This window comes from Rousettus aegyptiacus, unplaced genomic scaffold (assembly GCF_014176215.1).
Source record: "Rousettus aegyptiacus isolate mRouAeg1 unplaced genomic scaffold, mRouAeg1.p scaffold_m13_p_3, whole genome shotgun sequence".
NCBI classification, from domain to species: domain Eukaryota; kingdom Metazoa; phylum Chordata; class Mammalia; order Chiroptera; family Pteropodidae; genus Rousettus; species Rousettus aegyptiacus.
In genome coordinates, this window is record NW_023416306.1 from 112,722,136 (window position 1) to 112,739,873 (window position 17,738).

At 37.8% G+C, this 17,738-nt stretch overlaps 1 protein-coding gene and 1 non-coding gene across 23 annotated transcripts in view; both read left to right on the top strand.

The window, feature by feature from the left end:
• TMCO5A (transmembrane and coiled-coil domains 5A) overlaps nt 1–17,738 on the top strand; it is a 46,774-nt gene that overhangs the window by 19,078 nt on the left and 9,958 nt on the right. For 14 of the 22 annotated variants that reach the window (XM_016152155.2, XM_016152159.2, XM_016152160.2 and 11 more), the window contains 10 exons: nt 6,045–6,089; nt 7,085–7,234; nt 7,649–7,769; nt 8,152–8,202; nt 8,992–9,063; nt 11,806–11,862; nt 12,338–12,397; nt 12,814–12,878; nt 13,956–14,010; nt 15,719–15,759. In XM_016152155.2, coding sequence (XP_016007641.1) covers nt 6,045–6,089; nt 7,085–7,234; nt 7,649–7,769; nt 8,152–8,202; nt 8,992–9,063; nt 11,806–11,862; nt 12,338–12,397; nt 12,814–12,878; nt 13,956–14,010; nt 15,719–15,759 — 717 coding nt within the window. Of the gene's footprint in view, nt 1–6,044; nt 7,235–7,648; nt 7,770–8,151; nt 8,203–8,991; nt 9,064–11,805; nt 11,863–12,337; nt 12,398–12,813; nt 12,879–13,955; nt 14,107–15,718; nt 15,760–17,738 lie in introns of those variants that run through there. The other 8 variants (XM_036217955.1, XM_036217956.1, XM_016152168.2 and 5 more) reach the window with 5 other exon arrangements.
• On the top strand, nt 16,158–16,261 carry LOC118601176. Its single transcript, XR_004950258.1, has one exon. It is a non-coding gene; the product is annotated as a small nucleolar RNA U13 (small nucleolar RNA).

Here is a 17,738-nt window from a genome sequence, read left to right on the forward strand (position 1 = left end):
TTTAAGAGAACAATAGGAGACCAAACAATCTATGGACTATAGTAGTTCAAGGAAATGGTTATATAGGTCAAGGTGGAGGAGTGAGGAATTAAAACTCTTATTACAAGTTTGGTAGACATTGTTCGCCATGAAGATTTAATATTCTCTTTATAAACCAAACAGAGGATAAGTAGTATAAAGAAAAAAATTCCAATATACAATTTGTGACAGGAAAAAATATATGACAAAAATTTGAACCTCCATTCCTGTCTCCCTGAGATATCTGATTGTAATGCATAGTATGACCGGCTACTCCCCACCACCCTTCACGGCCCCAGAACTATCTTTCTCAAATACAATAACCATTTCGCTCTCCTACCTAAAAAGTTTCTGATGCTTCTGAGAGTGCTTCGAGAGGAAACCCAAAATCTGAAGCGCAAGGACGGGGTGCTCCTCAGCTGACCTTGCTGCCCCTTCTCCATCGTGCCACATATGCTCTCAGAGCACTGACTCTCAGACTTCAGTTATTCACACACCACCTGCATATTCCCCCATGATGGCCCACTCAATAATTTTCTATAAACCAAGTACTGATTTCACTCAAGTAAATTTATTCTCATTCAAAGCAATGTCTCTAAATCAATTTTTAATGTACTACTTGCAGTTTTACTAAATATTAATTATTGTTATAAAATTCATTTTTAAAATTTAAATATTACCTCTGTGTCCCACCTGAAACCATCTGTTATACCCCTAAATTGTTTGTGTAAGATGCATTGAGACTTGCTACTCTAGACAGAAACAACAGTGAATTTTTAACACTGAGCATACTGTGCCTTTGAATCCATTGTTCCCTCCTCTTAGTATGTCCTTTCTCATTTTCTGTAAAGTTATTGTCCTTACAGAGTACTCAACCCAACCCAAAAGATACCTCCCCTTTGAAGCTTCTCTAAATCAGAGTTATATGTTCCCCTCTCTACTCCTAAGCATTTTCTGCCTGCCTACCTTATGAAACTTAGTACTCTAGTCATCTTTAGGTCATTTCATTACCTAGATCAATACCTATTGGGTGCTCATACAAATGTTTGTTAAATAAATCAAGAATGATAGAATAGAGTCATGAGCGACATAACGTTTTGGTCAATGATGTTTTGCATATACGATGGTGGTCCCATAATATTATAATGAAGATGAAAAATTCCTATCACCCAGTGGTGTCACAGTCATTATAATGTCATAACACAATATATACTCACGTGTTTGTAGTGATGCTGGTATAAACAAGCCTACTGTGCTATCAGTCATATAAAAGTATAGTGCATACAATTACAGTAGCAGGCTATACCATCTAGGTTTGTGTGAGTACACTTTCTGATGTTTGCGCAACACCAAAATTGCCTAACATACATTTCTCAGAACATATCCCTGTTGTTAAGCAGTGCATAACTGTATGTATATACCAAAGCTAAACCAATCATAAGTAATTTATAGCATGAATATTCCAGCATAATATTATTTGTTAAACAAAAGACATCGCAAAATCTCAATGTATGAAAGACCTCTATAATTATCAAATAGGACTAATAAGAAAATTTGAAGGACTGTTTCCCCTGTATACCACAAAAGAACACAGAAGAATTAAGAAAGCAGTATAAAAATGCACCAAATTTCAGCATAAATTTTTTCTAAATGTTTGCTTGCAGGGATTATAGCTATCCTTTTTAGAGAACCTCCATTTAATTATTACTTTCTAACTGCAAAATTTTTAAATTAAAGCACAAGGAGCAAATTTAAAATAAATCAAAGGGTGATTAAAGTAGAAATCAAGCATTAGTCACTTCAGAAGAAATGACGTCATTAAAACCGAATATTACATCACCATATTGCACTTTCCCAGGCTTACAAAAGAATAAAACAGAAATGTTGAGGGATGTGGTCTCAGATATGGAAGGCTTTTTTAATCATCTTTTTTAACCCTAGCAAGACATTCAATCTCTCTTGTGCTTATTTTTCTTATCTGTAAAATAAAAATCAGTTGACTGATATGCTAATGAACACATATTCAAAATGAAGAAATTCTAAGTGCATATTTTGGTTATACCTGAAAAATATAATGACTATACAAATATATTCTTTGAAGTGCTTTTATTTGGGGAGAGGCTGAGAGAACAACCTCAATGTTCGTAAATCTGGTCACAGTTAAACATTTGTTGACTATTTCGTGTAGATTCACTATGTCTCCCAAAGTTCATACATTGAAGGCCTGCCTAATCGCCAATAACTCACACTATGACTTTATTTGGAGATAGGTTATTTAAAAACTTATTTAACTATAAGTGAGGTAATTAGGGTGAACTCTAATCCTATATGACTGGTATCCTTCTAAAAAGAGATTATGACACAGGCACATACAGAAGGATAACCATATAAGGACACAGAGAGAGAAGAGCCATCTTGCAAGGCAAGGAAGGAAGCTGCAGGTGAAACAACCTGCCAACACCTTGATCAAGGGCTCACAGCCTCCAGAACTGAGAATACAAATTTCTGTTGTTTAAGCCACCCAGTCTGTAGTACTTTGCTATGGCGGCCCTAAATAATTAATACAGCCACTTTCCTGGCCCTCAAGAGGAGGCAGATATATAAACAGATAAATAGTATGGTAAGAAGGGTGTGGAGAAGCAAATCATGAATATCCCAACTCAGCAGAATTTTATGCAGTGATTGAAATAATAATAGAGAGAATGTGGTAAACTGGAAAATGTTTATAAAAATATTAAGTAAAAAGGCAAAACAATATATCTACTCTATGATAATTACAAAAGATGGTTTGTTAATAGACAATAAAATAGAAGAGTTGGAAAAAATACAGGTTTTTTGCTAAGATGAGATCCTTTTTAAGTTGTTTTTAGTTATTTATTGCTGTTCTAGTAGCAATGGTTCATTAAATTTTAAAATATTTAATTTTAAAAGAAAATACATAAATTTTTTGCTGGTTCAAACTATCATAGTTTATTGCTCATTAAATGATGATAATATTAACTATGGTACATTCTCTCCCTCTCTCTCTTCTCCTTCCTTTCTATCCCCTCCCCACCCCCTTCACATATCAGTTCAGTTCAGTTTTTGCTTTTGAGAAAGCTATTCTGAAAGGAATATTATGAGCCTAATATTGTACAGAAATAGTCACTTAAAATAAGTAAGGACATAAGAATAATAGCATAAGCAATTCTGTATTCAAGAAACAGTGACCTAAAATGAGGTTCTAGAGCGTTGCCTGGATATGAACCTCAAAACCTGGCTCATTTATAAAAATATCCAAGAAAATTTTCCAAAGCGACATGTAAGCAAGAGAAGGGAGCAGAAAACTCTCTCTAATCCTGTGAGGCGGCAGGAAGGCCAGGGCCCAGGCATCTCCATCAGGGGCTCACACACCTGGCCGGTCCCCTCGCAGCAGCAGGACAAAGGCCTAGCAAACAGCCTGAATGCCCAGACTGGAAAAAGAGAAGGTGTTTTCACAACGGATTTCCACACAAAGGCCACTGCATTCCTGGCAGCAGTGCAGCAAAATCTGACATATCTCAGCAACTCTTCTGTGCAGGGCAGGGCAGGGCATGTCCGGAAAAGTTAACAAGGTGAAAACAGCTGCTCTGAAGTTGCACTGGGTATTAATCAAGCCACCTCCTGAATAGCAGGAAGGCTTATATCAAGGACCTTAATTTGCCTCCGAGGCCCTGTTTTCACCTTGATTTAGTAATTCTCACTAACAGCAATCTGTTGTCCTCATCCCACACAAGGCCCCAACCTTGGGGTTCTGCTGCTTCCACGGGCTTGCCTGTGGTAGCCCCTCAAGGAGAAAAGTTCCCCAAGAAGGAGAGATTTGCATCCCAGTTAAAGTCTCTATCCAATCCATTAATAGTTACAATAACCTTGGTCCAGGGCATTTCCTGGAGAAGCTATAACCTGCTGGGGTTAATGAACTCTCCCTACCATTAATTCCTGGGAGAGGCCATTGGCCTGAATTGTTACTTAATTACTCTTCTGTGTACAGCTTCATAAAGCAATGAAATGCCTTCTTTCAGGAAGAAGGGAGATGGTAATGGGGGTCATCAGAGGCCATTAATTTTACAAATAGTTTGTTAGAAACTACAGTGTGTTAAGAAGTCACTCTGGCCCACAAATCAACTCAATGCAGTCCTTATTAAGTCAAGATCCCAAACTTCCCTGATGAACATGATTCACACATAAAAAATGTTATAAATTGTTCAGAATCTTGCCAAAATGTACATACCGAGGTATACAGAAACATGCTCATTATATTCTGCAATTGGTTTTATCTTCCCCCTCTAGTTCCTATGTCTAAGGTTGGCAGAAAAGACTCAATGGGGCCTATATGAGATATCATGAACTCTTCCTATATAAAAATCTCTTTCAGGTAATTTCTTCATCTTTTAGGGAGATTCTCCCTCTCCAAAGCTCTCTTCTTTCCCACAAAGTTCAACATGCAGGGAAAAGCTATGTCCCTTGAAGGCATAGAAGGCAGACCTTGGGGTACTCATATTTCCTCTTGGTGCTTGTGGATCTGCTGACCTTTCAGGCTGCATGCTGGCCCATGCTGCTGCTGAGCGTGGAGCCTACTGTTGCCTATAATTGTGAGGTCTGTGGATTATGTGGCCACCTCGGCATGACCTAAGATGTCCCATTTACTAAGCCTCAGGACACGTCTACACCACACTTCTGGGGCTGGAAATGCTCAGCTGCTTTCTCTGTACCACCCTATTTGAAACCGCCAGGCCTTCTACCTCACATGCACGATGCACACTGCATTTCCTCTTACCTGCTTCGCCCACTTGTTTCTTCCTGGCATTCTCCTCTTTTTTCATATCAAATAAAATAGATTTACTCATTTATTTTGTTTTTTGTGTTACCCCTTATCCCCCACATACATGCACTCTAGAACATAAATTTTGTGAGAGCAGATGCTTTAGGCTATTTTGTTTACTCTGTCTCCCTAGTGCTTAGAACAGTACCAGGCATACATAGGTGCTCTTTCAATGTTTCAGTGTTTGTTGAATGGATGAGTAGTCAGTTGGCTAGATAATGGGATTAGAGTGCTGGCCTTAGGATGTGGAGCTCTCCTATTAGTCAAAGTTGGGCAGGGAGGTAGCTCAATCTGCCAGAGAAATTTTTAAAAAGGGAGGGCGGGGGCTACTGCCCAGAAATCAGATCCATTGAACCTACTGCTACTAAAAAAAAAAAAAAAAACTCAGCCATGAAACACATGCACTCATCTAGGATCTAACCTCTTGCACCAGTAATGAGAAACCGTCGCCACCCACCCACTGTGACATGCTGCCACACCCATCCTATGTCAATGGCAGAGTCTTGACCCCTTGGAAAGTTCTGAGATTCTACTGAACGGTTCCAGTGGGGAGAGTAGACTCTTCAGAAGCTAATTGACTAGGGCAAATCAGGAAGACCATATATGTCAAAAGGGAAGTAGAGTTTGTTGAAGAAATGGAGAAAAAGAGGAAATGGGCAGAATAAGCCAAATTATCTACTACTGCTTGGTTTTTCTGAGCTCTATTTAATACTAAAGATCTTGATAACTGGAGATCCTTGCAGAGGCCAGGCTAGAGAGATTACTTTTCCAGGCAGTTATGTACCTATACCCATGCCCACAGGGTCTTAAAGAAACCAGCTGGGCCTGGAGGCAAAAGGGACTTAAGAACAATTTATAACTTCTATTAATTCTTAGTGCTGTGTATAAATTTCCAAAGAGTTTTAGATTGGTAAACCATCTCTGAATATATCTGCTAACAGGATATATATTAAATTATCCTGCATTATCCCTGTATCCTCACTGTATCCTTACTGAGGTATAATCAGAATGTTGCAGAAGAATCAAAAGACTGAGTTTTCATCATGGCCAAAATTTGGGGGTGGAAGGGAAGAAAACACTTAACTTGATTTTGTTCCTATCTTTTGGCCTCTTGGCTAGTTACTTTGTATTTCATAAATGGACCCATTTCCTCAATTCATTAGATACAACTCTGTTGGTTTTTTAGGGAATCTACTATGGATGAACACAAGGAAAATCAGCTAGATTATGAGTAAGTAATCATGGTTATGAAAAGCCACATCCAAGGACCAAGGTATGAAGCAGGTCTGCTACTGATTCTTCCCCTCATCTTTTAGTCTCCTTCTACCCCAATTTAACTGTCCCTTACTGCACTCCACTCCATGCCCTCCTGAATTGAGAGCTTTTGCAAACCCCCACCCAAGCCAGCCCTTCCAAGGTAGAGCTTTGTTTTCTAAAATTATCCCTCATTTCTATTCAGAACAAAAGTCCTTCTGCCTTACTATCTTATTCTTGGTTAATTATTTCAAAGACAGACCAATTAATTGAAACAAAAGAAAAAGAAAAGTTTATTGAGAGCTTCCATGTGCTGGGTACCCTTTCTAGACTACTCTAGTGTTACCATTATTTTGATCAAATTTACTTCAAAAAACATGTTCGCATTCTTGAAAGTGAATGCCTGGATCAGATGTGTGTGTGTGTGCTCAGTGATATGATTTCTATGGCAGATTTTCAAGCTTTGCAGAAGGAAATGGGGAAGAGGTTTCTAGATGGGAGGAGGGAGGAAAAGACTAAAATTTGACCTGCTGGTGGGAACCTCTTGTGGCTCAGCATTAAGCTGAGCCTAACCATAAGTGATGGGCCTTCTGCCTGGATAAAAGTATTCAATAAAAATGCATTACATGAGCAGATTTTGTGAAAAATTTGTGTGAGAAACCATTCTCTTCAATGCAAGAGGCATTTAAGGAAGAAAAGTTGCTTCTGGAACCTGAGTAGAGGTATACAATTATACTGAGACCTTTGGGCGAGAAAGCCTGAGAAAGACCTCCCTTGCTGACTAAGCTAAAATTATTGAAACAAATTGTAAACATGATTAAGAAATATAATTTCCTAATAATGAAAATGGGAAGGTGTGCTCCTGGAAAGTCAGGTTAATGAATTACATGTCTTCAAGATATCCCCTTTAGCCCAAAGTTTATTGATCTTAAGATAACCGGCCCTTGTTCATTTGGGGGGCTGAGTCTATAGGTCAGAGAAAGTGGAAATCTTAAGACTGGCCCAGTCAAAGAGGAATATTAACAGTTTGAACATGGACCTTGAAAAGGATATGCAGAGAATAGATGAAGCAAATCAGGAACTTCTTCTCAAAATTCATGAGAAAGAAGATGAGATTCAGAGGTGAGTGTTGGGGTTTCGTGAGGGAAGATCCCAATCCAAGAAAGCAGGGGAGGATAGAGGAGAAGAGACAAAACTGAATTTTCCTCTTACTCTAGAGATCTATATCTTATACAGCAAAAACTTTCTTCGTCATTCTTTGGCATTTCTCTGTGGCTTAAACCTTGAAACACAGCAAGTTTCAAACAGATTTCTAAAAGACTGAGTGATATTTACCTAATTTGAAAAAACATTGGGTGTCTGACTTGGGAAATTGCTTTTCCTGCCTTAAAAGCAATTCAGATTCCAAGGATTGAGAAGGAAGGATTTCTAACATGAGATTCATATTTATTATTCTTGAAGTACCCTTAAAACTGATTTATGCATGTTATGGGTTCTAACTGCCAGTTCCTCACCATGTGCACTTGTGTCATCCAGGCTGGAAAGTGAGATCATTCAGAACAGAGACTCCATAGAAGATGAGGACTGGGAGGAGAACTGCACCACGCTGGAAAGGGAAAATGCCTTGCAAGAGCTGGAAGAAGAAACAGCCAGACTTGTAAGCAAGAAGCTGGGAAAAGCCATTTGATAGGTTTATTTCTCATCATGTCCTTCATCAACTGTTACATAAGCTACTCTCCCGTTTTTACATACAAAGAGTCAAATCAATAGTCATGACGGAATGCATAGAAGGGGATGTGTGGAGAGCAAGGTTTCTTTGGTAACATTTAATATTGGAAAGCCCTACGTGTGGGCATCTCTATCCCTGGTAAGTTGGTGTGTATGTATTGAGATCAAGCCACAGGTACTTTACCTGACATTACGCAGTAAGAGTTATGGCAGGAAAATATCACTGGGCTAAAATGGAGAACAATCAACTGAATAAAAACAAATGGTAGTGTGCAGACGCACACTTACCCTCTGCTTCTTTCTCTCAATAGGAAAGGAAGAATGAGACTCTGGTCCACAGTATAGCAGAACTTCAAAGAAAGGTGGGATAGGTCTTGTGTCCTCCAGTGTCCCCCCCCCCCCAGCATCCCCAGTCATCGAAAAGGCAAGGAAGGGAAAATGATTATAGAGGAACCCACATGTCAAAGAGGTCTGTTCTGGGGGTGGGTACTACTCCTGTTCCACTCTTCTGATGCTGAGCCTCATGACCTATATGCCCTGGATTCTCCCAGGAAGTATTAGGTGAAAACAGTAAGGGAGGTATTTAGGGGATTTGGTGATACTAAGGGTTCTTAATTCTATTGCAAGAAAATAGATTTTGACAGACACTCTGCTGATGTGATTGACTGGAACCTCTGTGATGAGAGGTTAATTTTACTTTCAACAGAGATTTTTTAAATACTTCCCAAGAATTCCCTTTTCCTTGCCCAGGAACCCCTCTACCTCAACTTCTACTAAGAATACAGTGGAATCCCTATAATTACCTACATAGGCCTACAGCCCTGAGTGACCTAGCATGGATTAGGGGTTCAAGGAAGTACTCCTGTCTGAGTAGACTCTAGCTTTGGTGCCCAAGACCAGTGAGAAGATGAAGGTAGAAGAAAAATGTTTCCAAGGTCACTGAGTATCCACCAAGAGATCATATCCTAGGAAAAGAGAGAGAGAGAGAGAGAGAGAGAGAGAGAGAGAGAGAGAGAGAGATCGATCATATCCTAGCAGCTTTTATCAGGCCAAGTTATCAGCCTCACATACTGGAAAATATCTTTGTCTTCTATATTTTTTAACTGGATATATTTTTTATTTGAAATGTATTTTTTTATTTGAAACTGTAGCTTACAAGGAAATCATTTAAAGAAACCAAGTGTGAACAAGGCAATCTAAAAGGAACCCCAGAAGAGTCAAAGGTAAACAAAAACACAATTTTGAATGGGTTTGGGGGCATGTGACCAAGAAACAAGCCTTCAAGTGGGAAAGATTGTCAAAGCTGAGATAGTTTTAGCCCATGTCAGGCTTAATTCTGGGCCACCGAATGCGGAATTCTCCCAGGCCCTTTGTAAGAAATTTTACTCTGAAGCCATATATTTTGTTCTCTCTTCCATCAGAAAAAGCAGAACATAAATGTACAAATTCATCTATAACACTGGAGACAGTTGAAGTCCCTAGTTTAAATCTTGGCCTCAGTACTAATGTGGTATATGAAGTTGGACAATTTGGTCGGTTTCTCCCAGCCTCAGTTTGAAAATTGGATGAGATTGTGTATATAAAATATTCTTTGCCTTTTTTAGAAGGCTAAGACCTTGGAAAGTCACATAATTTCAAAGTGATTATTTAAAAGTCTGGTGAGGCATATGTATGAATTCATAGAGGCAAAGCTAGGATTTGTAAATCTGCTGTGTGCTAGACAGTTTTCATACCCTGGCATTTATTCTAATCCAGAAAAGAACTCATTCAATTGGTCATTTGAGTGAGTATTTAGCGACCTCTATCTGCTTAGCATTTTCTAATTCGGTTTCAGAGCTAAGAACCTGGGCACGACCCATCTGATCAAAGATATAAGAAGAATTCAAAACATTTATTTTATTCAGAGAGCAGATACAGTTCTTGATACTTTCTGTAGAATTACATCTTTGTCCTTGTCCTAATTTCTCTTTAGCTTCTTAAATGCACACTTAAGTGCACACTTAAGCCCACATCATATGTATGAAGCCTCTGAAGATATAGACACACTGGAAATAGAAATAGAAAATGAAAAACAGAGAATTAATCTCCTATCTTCTGTTGGCTGAATTATGTTGACAGTCACAAGAAAATACAGGAAGTTCAAAGTCACCAAGTAAGCTTTCTCGGCCATGCTCATCCAGAAAACTTATCTGGAAAGAAAGGTATCTGGAGACTGCATGTATATCAGGAAGAAATTAGAGCTAAGACTGGAAAAGATTATGAAATCCCTTGGCTATGTTTGCCATATAACTATAACAGTCAGGAGACTAATTTTCTTCCTTTTTCTTCCCAGAACAATCCTTTCTGACAGGAATCCCACCAGAATCTAATGGTGACACTTTACATCTGCCTATGCAGGCTATTTCAGGTGTACTAAGCTGATGGACAGTAGATAGTTCCAGGCATTGTCAGAACAATGCCATTATTTGTCTGTCAGCAATCAGTCTAGCCTAGACAAGTTCTAAGGTATTATTAACCCTTTAAGCACTTCCTTATGCCCATTTGTTTTGTAGAATTCTCACATGTTATCTGTAGCTCTATGAAATATACACCATCTCTTTTGCTTCTACTTGCATGTGGGTGATCAGTTCGGCCATTTAATAGGATGCCTGCTTCAACTCCTTGTAACTCAGATACTGTCTTGAAAATATAGTCCTTACCACATTTGACTGTCTGGCCTGGATATAACTGACTGGAGGGGAAAGGAACTGTTAGAAGAATTCGGATGTGAAATAATGATACCTAGATGAAAGTGGAAATAATAGAGCTGAAAATAGAAGGAAAGATGCAGTCGTATCTGTTCTAACCAAAGAATGTACACCAAATGCATCCATTACTCTCTATCTACTACTACTATTAATGCTACCCATTTGCAAGCATCATAACGTCTCACCTGAATGCTGAAGTAGGCTCCTATCTAGTCTTCATGCTTCTACTCCTACTCCTAAAAAATCAACTTTCCACACATAGTAAAGTCTCCTTTAGAAACACAAATCCGATTGTGTTTTTACTTCTTCAAGCTCTCTCCTGGCTTCTCACTGCAATTAGAATAAAGAACCAAACTGTTTCTAAAAGCTATAAGGCCCTACGTAATCTCGTCCATGTCTACCATTCCATGCCTCATCTCCTTCTTGCCAGTCTTGCCTGTGCTCCAGCCACATAACTTTGCCATACATACCAAATTTGTGCTGCTTCATTGTCTCTTGGCTCTTGCTATAACTTCTGCATGGGACATATATTCTTCCAGAGCTTCATTTGTCTAATATTTATCACTTAAATTCCAGCTCAAATATCATCTCATCAGAGAGGCCTTAGCCAACCACTTATAATAGCTCTTACACCATCACGTACTCTCATTACATTGCTGTTTTCATTTCCTTCATAGCACTTATCATTTTCATGTTGACTTATTTTTATGTACCCCAACTAGAATGTCAGTTCTGTGAGGCAGAGACCCTATCAATCCTGTTACCATTGTATCCTCAGTACTCATCCTGCCCACTCCCTGTCACTCCAGCACGGTGGCCAATATAGAATAAGGCTTTCATCCAATATTTAAGGAAGGAATAGAGGGAGAATAGAAGTGAGTGAGAAGTGAATATGTAAAAGGAAAAGGAAGACTGAAGTTTTTCAAGATTGATTTTTTTCTAAGAGAAATAACTAAGAAAGAAGGAAGCTAAGAATTGAAGTTTATGAGTAAAGGAAGCACGGATGAATGCTAAGAGGCTGAAAGTGTAGAGAAGAGCAGGTTGACCAGGCAGCTACAAAGGATGCTAGATGGTTTGACTCCTCCATCAAAAAGACATCTGAAATCATGCCTGATGTACTTCAACCACCTTTGAGATAGCCTTTGAAAGAGTATTTCAAAATGGAATTCTGTATGGTTTTCACCTTGTTGAGTTACCAGTCTCCTTTCCTTTCTATAGGCTAAGCTACAACAGCTGGAAGCTTCCTGTGATGACCAAGAGAAGGAGCTGACCAAGGTAAAGACAGTAACTTCAATGTTAGTTACTGCTCCCAAAAGAAAAAAAAAAGATAATTTTCTGTCAGATGATCTAATATATTCTTGAAATGATTGAGTTATAATAAAATTCCAAATCCAGGCCATTATGGGGCTGATGAGGCAGTGAAGAAAAGAGTATGAAGATAAATGCAGTTCCCTAGGTTACCTTCTCTTTAACATTTTTTATAGGGTAACATTTTTTTTACAGGAATCTGTATCTTCAACAAATTAATATCTATTCTGTTCTCAAGTGTTCCCAAATAATTCCCATGGAGACTGTAAAATATTGCTTGTTCATCCTCAGAAAAGGAAATAAGTTCATATGTACAGCAAAAACATATTTAGAACAATTAGAAAAACACATTTAGGGGCTGGGACATAGGAGGAAATATGCACGCTCTTGTTCTTACAGCAATTTACTGTGAGAAATTTAAGACTGAATTTTGGCTTCTCAGGTAATGGAAGACTTTGAGTTTGTCACCCAGCTCTGTGAAGATCAGGCCCTCTGCATAAAGGTACGGCTTCTATGTAAAGTGATAGCAAAGGGTTTGTTAAGGTGCTGGATGAAATGAAACCAAGCTTTTCAAAAAATACTGTCTGGAACAATTTTAACTCTTCAAGGTAGCATTTAAAGGGACTTTAAGGTCCTCAAAACTCTACCACCAATATCATTCTATTACTGCCCTGGTCTCACAACCTCTTTGCTCTTAAATTAATAATGAGCACTTTTCTTATTTATAATCACAATTACTTCAGGGACCTGCCCAGTAGAGGTCAGTAGTGGTCGGGTAGAAGGCTGAGAAAGGAGATAAAATGGCAGTGGGAATACCAAACATTCATGTTACAATGTAATGACACATGCTTATTATGACTAGAAAAAATCATAAAGTTTCTAATTAGTAACTGTGGTTTCTTTTATTTCTCTTTGAAGAAGTACCAGGAAACTTTGAGGAAAATAGAAGAAGAATTAGAGACTCGGTTCCTTGAGAGAGAAGTGTGAGCTTTGGCAAACAAAGGAACATCCTGGTTTTAGTGGTAACTCCATCTCAGCCTGAGTCAGAGCAAACATTTCTCTGACCAATTCCCATCTGGAATTGAGTGAGCCCCAACATCACATATTGTTGCCCTCTGTTGGTGAGCTGGTTGACCCCCCTCTAAGCCACATCAACTGTAAAATGCAGGTCCTTCTCTCATCGTTCTCAAAAGATTTGAGAAACACATCCCCTTTCATAATTTTATCACATTATCAATTATTCGAGTTTATATTAAGGTCAAGAATATGTGCTTTAAAAAAAATGTTATTGGTCAGGCACTCTGATAAGTAGGACATTCCTGTTATCACAGAATAAGGCCTTAAAACCTAACACTATCCTTACTTCCTCAACAAATAAAAAATAGACCATGTGGGATAGAAATAAAACTAATCTCTAGACACACGTTAAAGATGTCATTATATGAAAATGAAACTATACTATATTAAATGATGAACATTAAAAATTAGAAATGATAAATAAACATTTAAATGGTGAGAAATTAAAAACTTCACTTCCATTTCTTGACCCCCTTTAGAAGCTAAATCTTAATTTGGTCAAGAAGTATTTCTATTTATTAATTATTTTTGAAATCTTGGGATAAAGAGAAAGAGACCCAAAAATGCAAACGGCCTCTAAGCAGACCAAACACACACTATGTCCTGGAGATATAAGCACCAGGACTTGGAAATCCTCACCCCTCAAAGCTCTCTTCAAGTCTCCTCAAATGCTTCCTGAGTATTAGGCACAGCTTGACTACTATGCTAAGATTCTAGAACATGGCTGCCCAATAGAACTTTCTGTGCTATCTTACTGGTAGCCACTAGCTACCTACTGAGTACTTGAAATATGGCTAGTGTAACTAAGGAGCTAATTTTTTTTGAATTTTAATTAATTTAAATGTAAATACCTATACGTAGCTACTGGCTATAAGAGTAGACGGCATAGCTTTAGAATACAAAAATGTTTTTAAATAACCATCACATAGTATGAATATTTCAGTGTACTTTATTCAATCCCTATTTTGGTTCTTTTCTCACAGATCAAAAGTCTTGAGCATGAGCCCTGCAAGAAAAGAGTGTAACAGCCAAAATAAGGTAATCACTCTGCTCAACTTCAGCTTCTCTCAGTGTTATTGCCTTTCTAAAGAATTTTTTAAATACAGGAAGCTACCAAACATATACCAATCTTACCATGTGCATTATCCAAGAGCAGTACTAGATATAATTGCAAGCATTCCAAACCTAAACAAACAAAGAAGATACTAATGAACATCCTCTCTTTGCTGTCTTATAGGCATGCAAATGAGGTTCTCAGAGAGGCTAGCTTAAGACCAAAGACAGTTCAGAACAGAAGCAAGAAGTAATATTAACTGAGGGTACACTCTGTGACCAATACATGACACACACACTGCTTACTCCTTCCACATCCCACATTCGCAGTACTCTTTCCTGATGATTCCCAACATGGTCCAAATCTTTCACAACACAGAGCGCCAGGCATCTTATCATCATCTATCAAAGTTGGCCTGTGAATTAAAACATAGGAAGTCATTGCTTATTTAAGATTCGACTTCAGTTTCTATTCATATTTAACATCAAGATGTCACCATAATATATGCAAAGGTCTGAAGGAAACAGAATTGAATGTAGAGCACCAGGCTACTTAGCCTACATGGCATCTTGTAGCAGCAAATACATGGTGCTAAAATGTAGACTTTTTTAAAACTTTAACTTTGTAATTTATATTTGTTTTAGAGCCAACATTGACATTCACCAGCAATTTTATGTTGTTGAGATATATACTCTTCATAATCTCAGAAAAGAGAAGTCATCTCTTTCTTAAAAGGAAATATCAATAATTGACCATTGTCCTTGGACATTCGAATGTTTGGATATACATAGACAATATTCACAGTGGCCATGCTTCGCATTGTCCTGAACAAGTTATTATGGCCCCAAACTTGCTTATTGCACTTAGTGAACAAAGCTCTTGAAATTAGAACCAAGTTTGGCATGCTCCTTGATGTTTCCCACCGTCTACCCCCAGTAGCTCATCAAACTATTTCCTCTGACTACCTATCAGAGAAAAAACAGAGTTGTCTTGATCAAGATTATCAGAGCCCCATGAGAGTTCGATGACCTATAATGTTTGAGCAATCTTTATAGAGAGGCAGCCTGAGCACCAAACCAGCTGGCATTCCACTCAAACTCGCTCAAGCTTTAGAACCAAATTTGTAACCCAGTAAGTTTCTCTTTAATTCCAATTCTGTGAGCCACATTTCCACAATTTTAAATGATCATAATTTCTCTTCCTATTTATCTCACAAGGAAATTAAAAGGAAAAGGAAATAACTAAGAAAATATTTTAGAAGAGAGATGACACAGAAATCCAGGATATATCCTCATCTCTACATTTAATAGGTTTTAAAATATCCCTTAGAATAAGTTTGTGTGTTTTTCAGAGCCTTAAACACCTCTAAAGATTACTGGCTAAATGGAAGGTAAGGGTGCACTTAAGAGAGCCCAGAATCAGAAGACCTGGGGTTCAAAGCCTGGGCTGTTACTTACTAGCTGTATGACTTTGGACAACATACTTTCCTTTCTATGCCTTCATTTATTCTTATCAGTATATAAAAAGGTAATACAAAATTTTATACATATATATACTTATCTCTGAAAATTTCATCTGTTTATGCATATGAAAAAAACTGTAGGATATTATCTAATGGTTCTCTGCATATTATTTGACAGTAATGACAGTTTCCAGAAATTGCTTATTTATCAATGCCCCTTCTTCTCCCAGGATAATTCTCTCCAAAAGAAGAGAACATGGTTTTGTAAAAGGTAAGTAAATATCTTTGAGTAAACTTCCAGGAAAACTGGAAGTTCTACTTAGCCATCCTGGCAGAGAGCCAAGTTTAGACAAGGAGAAGCTTGTACACACACACACACACACACACACACACACACACACACACACACACACAGTCAAGCCAACAAACTAGAGTCATCAATGACTACACTTCTCAGTTCTAATGTTATGGCTTCCTTGTTCAAAGGCAATTACTAATCTCAGCTTTCCCATATTAGAAGCTGATGGCCTAGTAGCATTCAGAAACATGAATCATATCACCTAAAAGAGATGTTACAAATCTCATACTTACTTCCTTTTCCCTTTAACAATTTGAATTACCTTGATGTATCTGGTTCCTCAGCAACATCAATAGATTAGAAATGGGAAGATCCTTTTTTGGCTCGTAAGTATGATGATTGGGTTTTCACACTGCTGTGTGTGATGTTTCTCCTTCAAACCTTGTTATAATGTCATCATATTAACTCTCTGACATAAAAAAGAGAGAGAGAGAGAGAGAGAGATGGAGCAAGAGCTTCTAATGCAATTATACCGCTCTCTAATAGCAGACAAAAGAGAAAAATTATTGTGAAAAAGAGATAGCACTAACACTATCTAACACATAATAATTGCTTAAAAATACTTGTTAAACTAAATAAGAACTCAAGATTCAAAGAACTGAGTGAATATTAGTCCTGAGGGAATTAATGTGATAGCAAAGTAAGACTGGTATTCATGAAGCCCCTGAATTTTCAAGAAAAGATCAAATTATGTTCAATATAATCTGTTTAAGAAGACATAGAGAAACATATTTAAAGTGGTGTGAAATATGATTTAGGAAGACTTCCATTAAAACGGTTAACATAAAATTATTGGTGCTTAAAGGTCAGCTCCAATTGTCTGGAAATTTTGTTTCAGGAGGATACCCCTTCATACTATATAAGTAAAATATTACATATTTTGATGTCCCTAAAAACAATGTTCCTGGAATAACAAGCAGAATTTTCCCTAGAAGTACTAGGCTGTCTTCACCTGCAATTTAATATCAGTGCCCAGCATGGAATCGCCCGTGTAGTCTCCCAGGATAAGGGCTGCCTGCCTTAAAGAGAGTTGGTATCCTGATGAAAACTTCAAAACATCCTGCAACTCTAGCTCATCACATCAACCTACAAATTCCTTTCCTCTTGTTCTCTTCCAACATCTGTGGGGGCACTAGTATACTGGGCACTGACTCAAGAAAGAAGAAAGCTAGGTTATTCCTAGGATTTTCACTGGAAATATCATCCCAGAGATGTCATCTCAGAACCTTTTCATGAATATATTATATCCAGCTTTAGAGAAAGTGGTGGGAAGAGGTTTGTAAAGAGTTTCTGATTCTAAATCTGACCAAAACGCTATTCTAGAATGGATCCTGACTCCTGTCACCGAGATAACCTTTACAGGAAAACTTTTTTAAAATGGTGGGAAGGGGCTGTTTTTGACTGGTAAGTGGAGGTACATAGTGAATTTGTTCTGGGGCAGGAGGCAGGTCAGCACAGCTGGATAAGGTAATACAGAAAAGAAAACAATAAAGGTTTGCTTCTGAAAATCATATTAAAACCACTAGGGCAAAATAATCTATCAGTTAAAGGAGAAATCAAGACCGGCATAGGAAAATTTACAGAAATTCTTAGGGAAATATTAGAGGTAACATGAATGAAAGCAGAGAAATACCACCATCATGGATAGGAAGACTTCCTATCATAAATATATCAGTTATCTCTAAATGATTAATAGAGTCAATCCAATTCCAAATGCTCCATAATATTTGTCATGGAATTGAATAAAATGATTCTAAAAAATAACATACTTGAAAAAGTAAAGAATCAAAAATAACCTGGACAATTTTAAAGATGAGCAAGGAGGGGGAAACATGCCCTTCTAGATATCAAGACTTAATATGAAGCTATAGTAATTATGATAGCGTAGTATT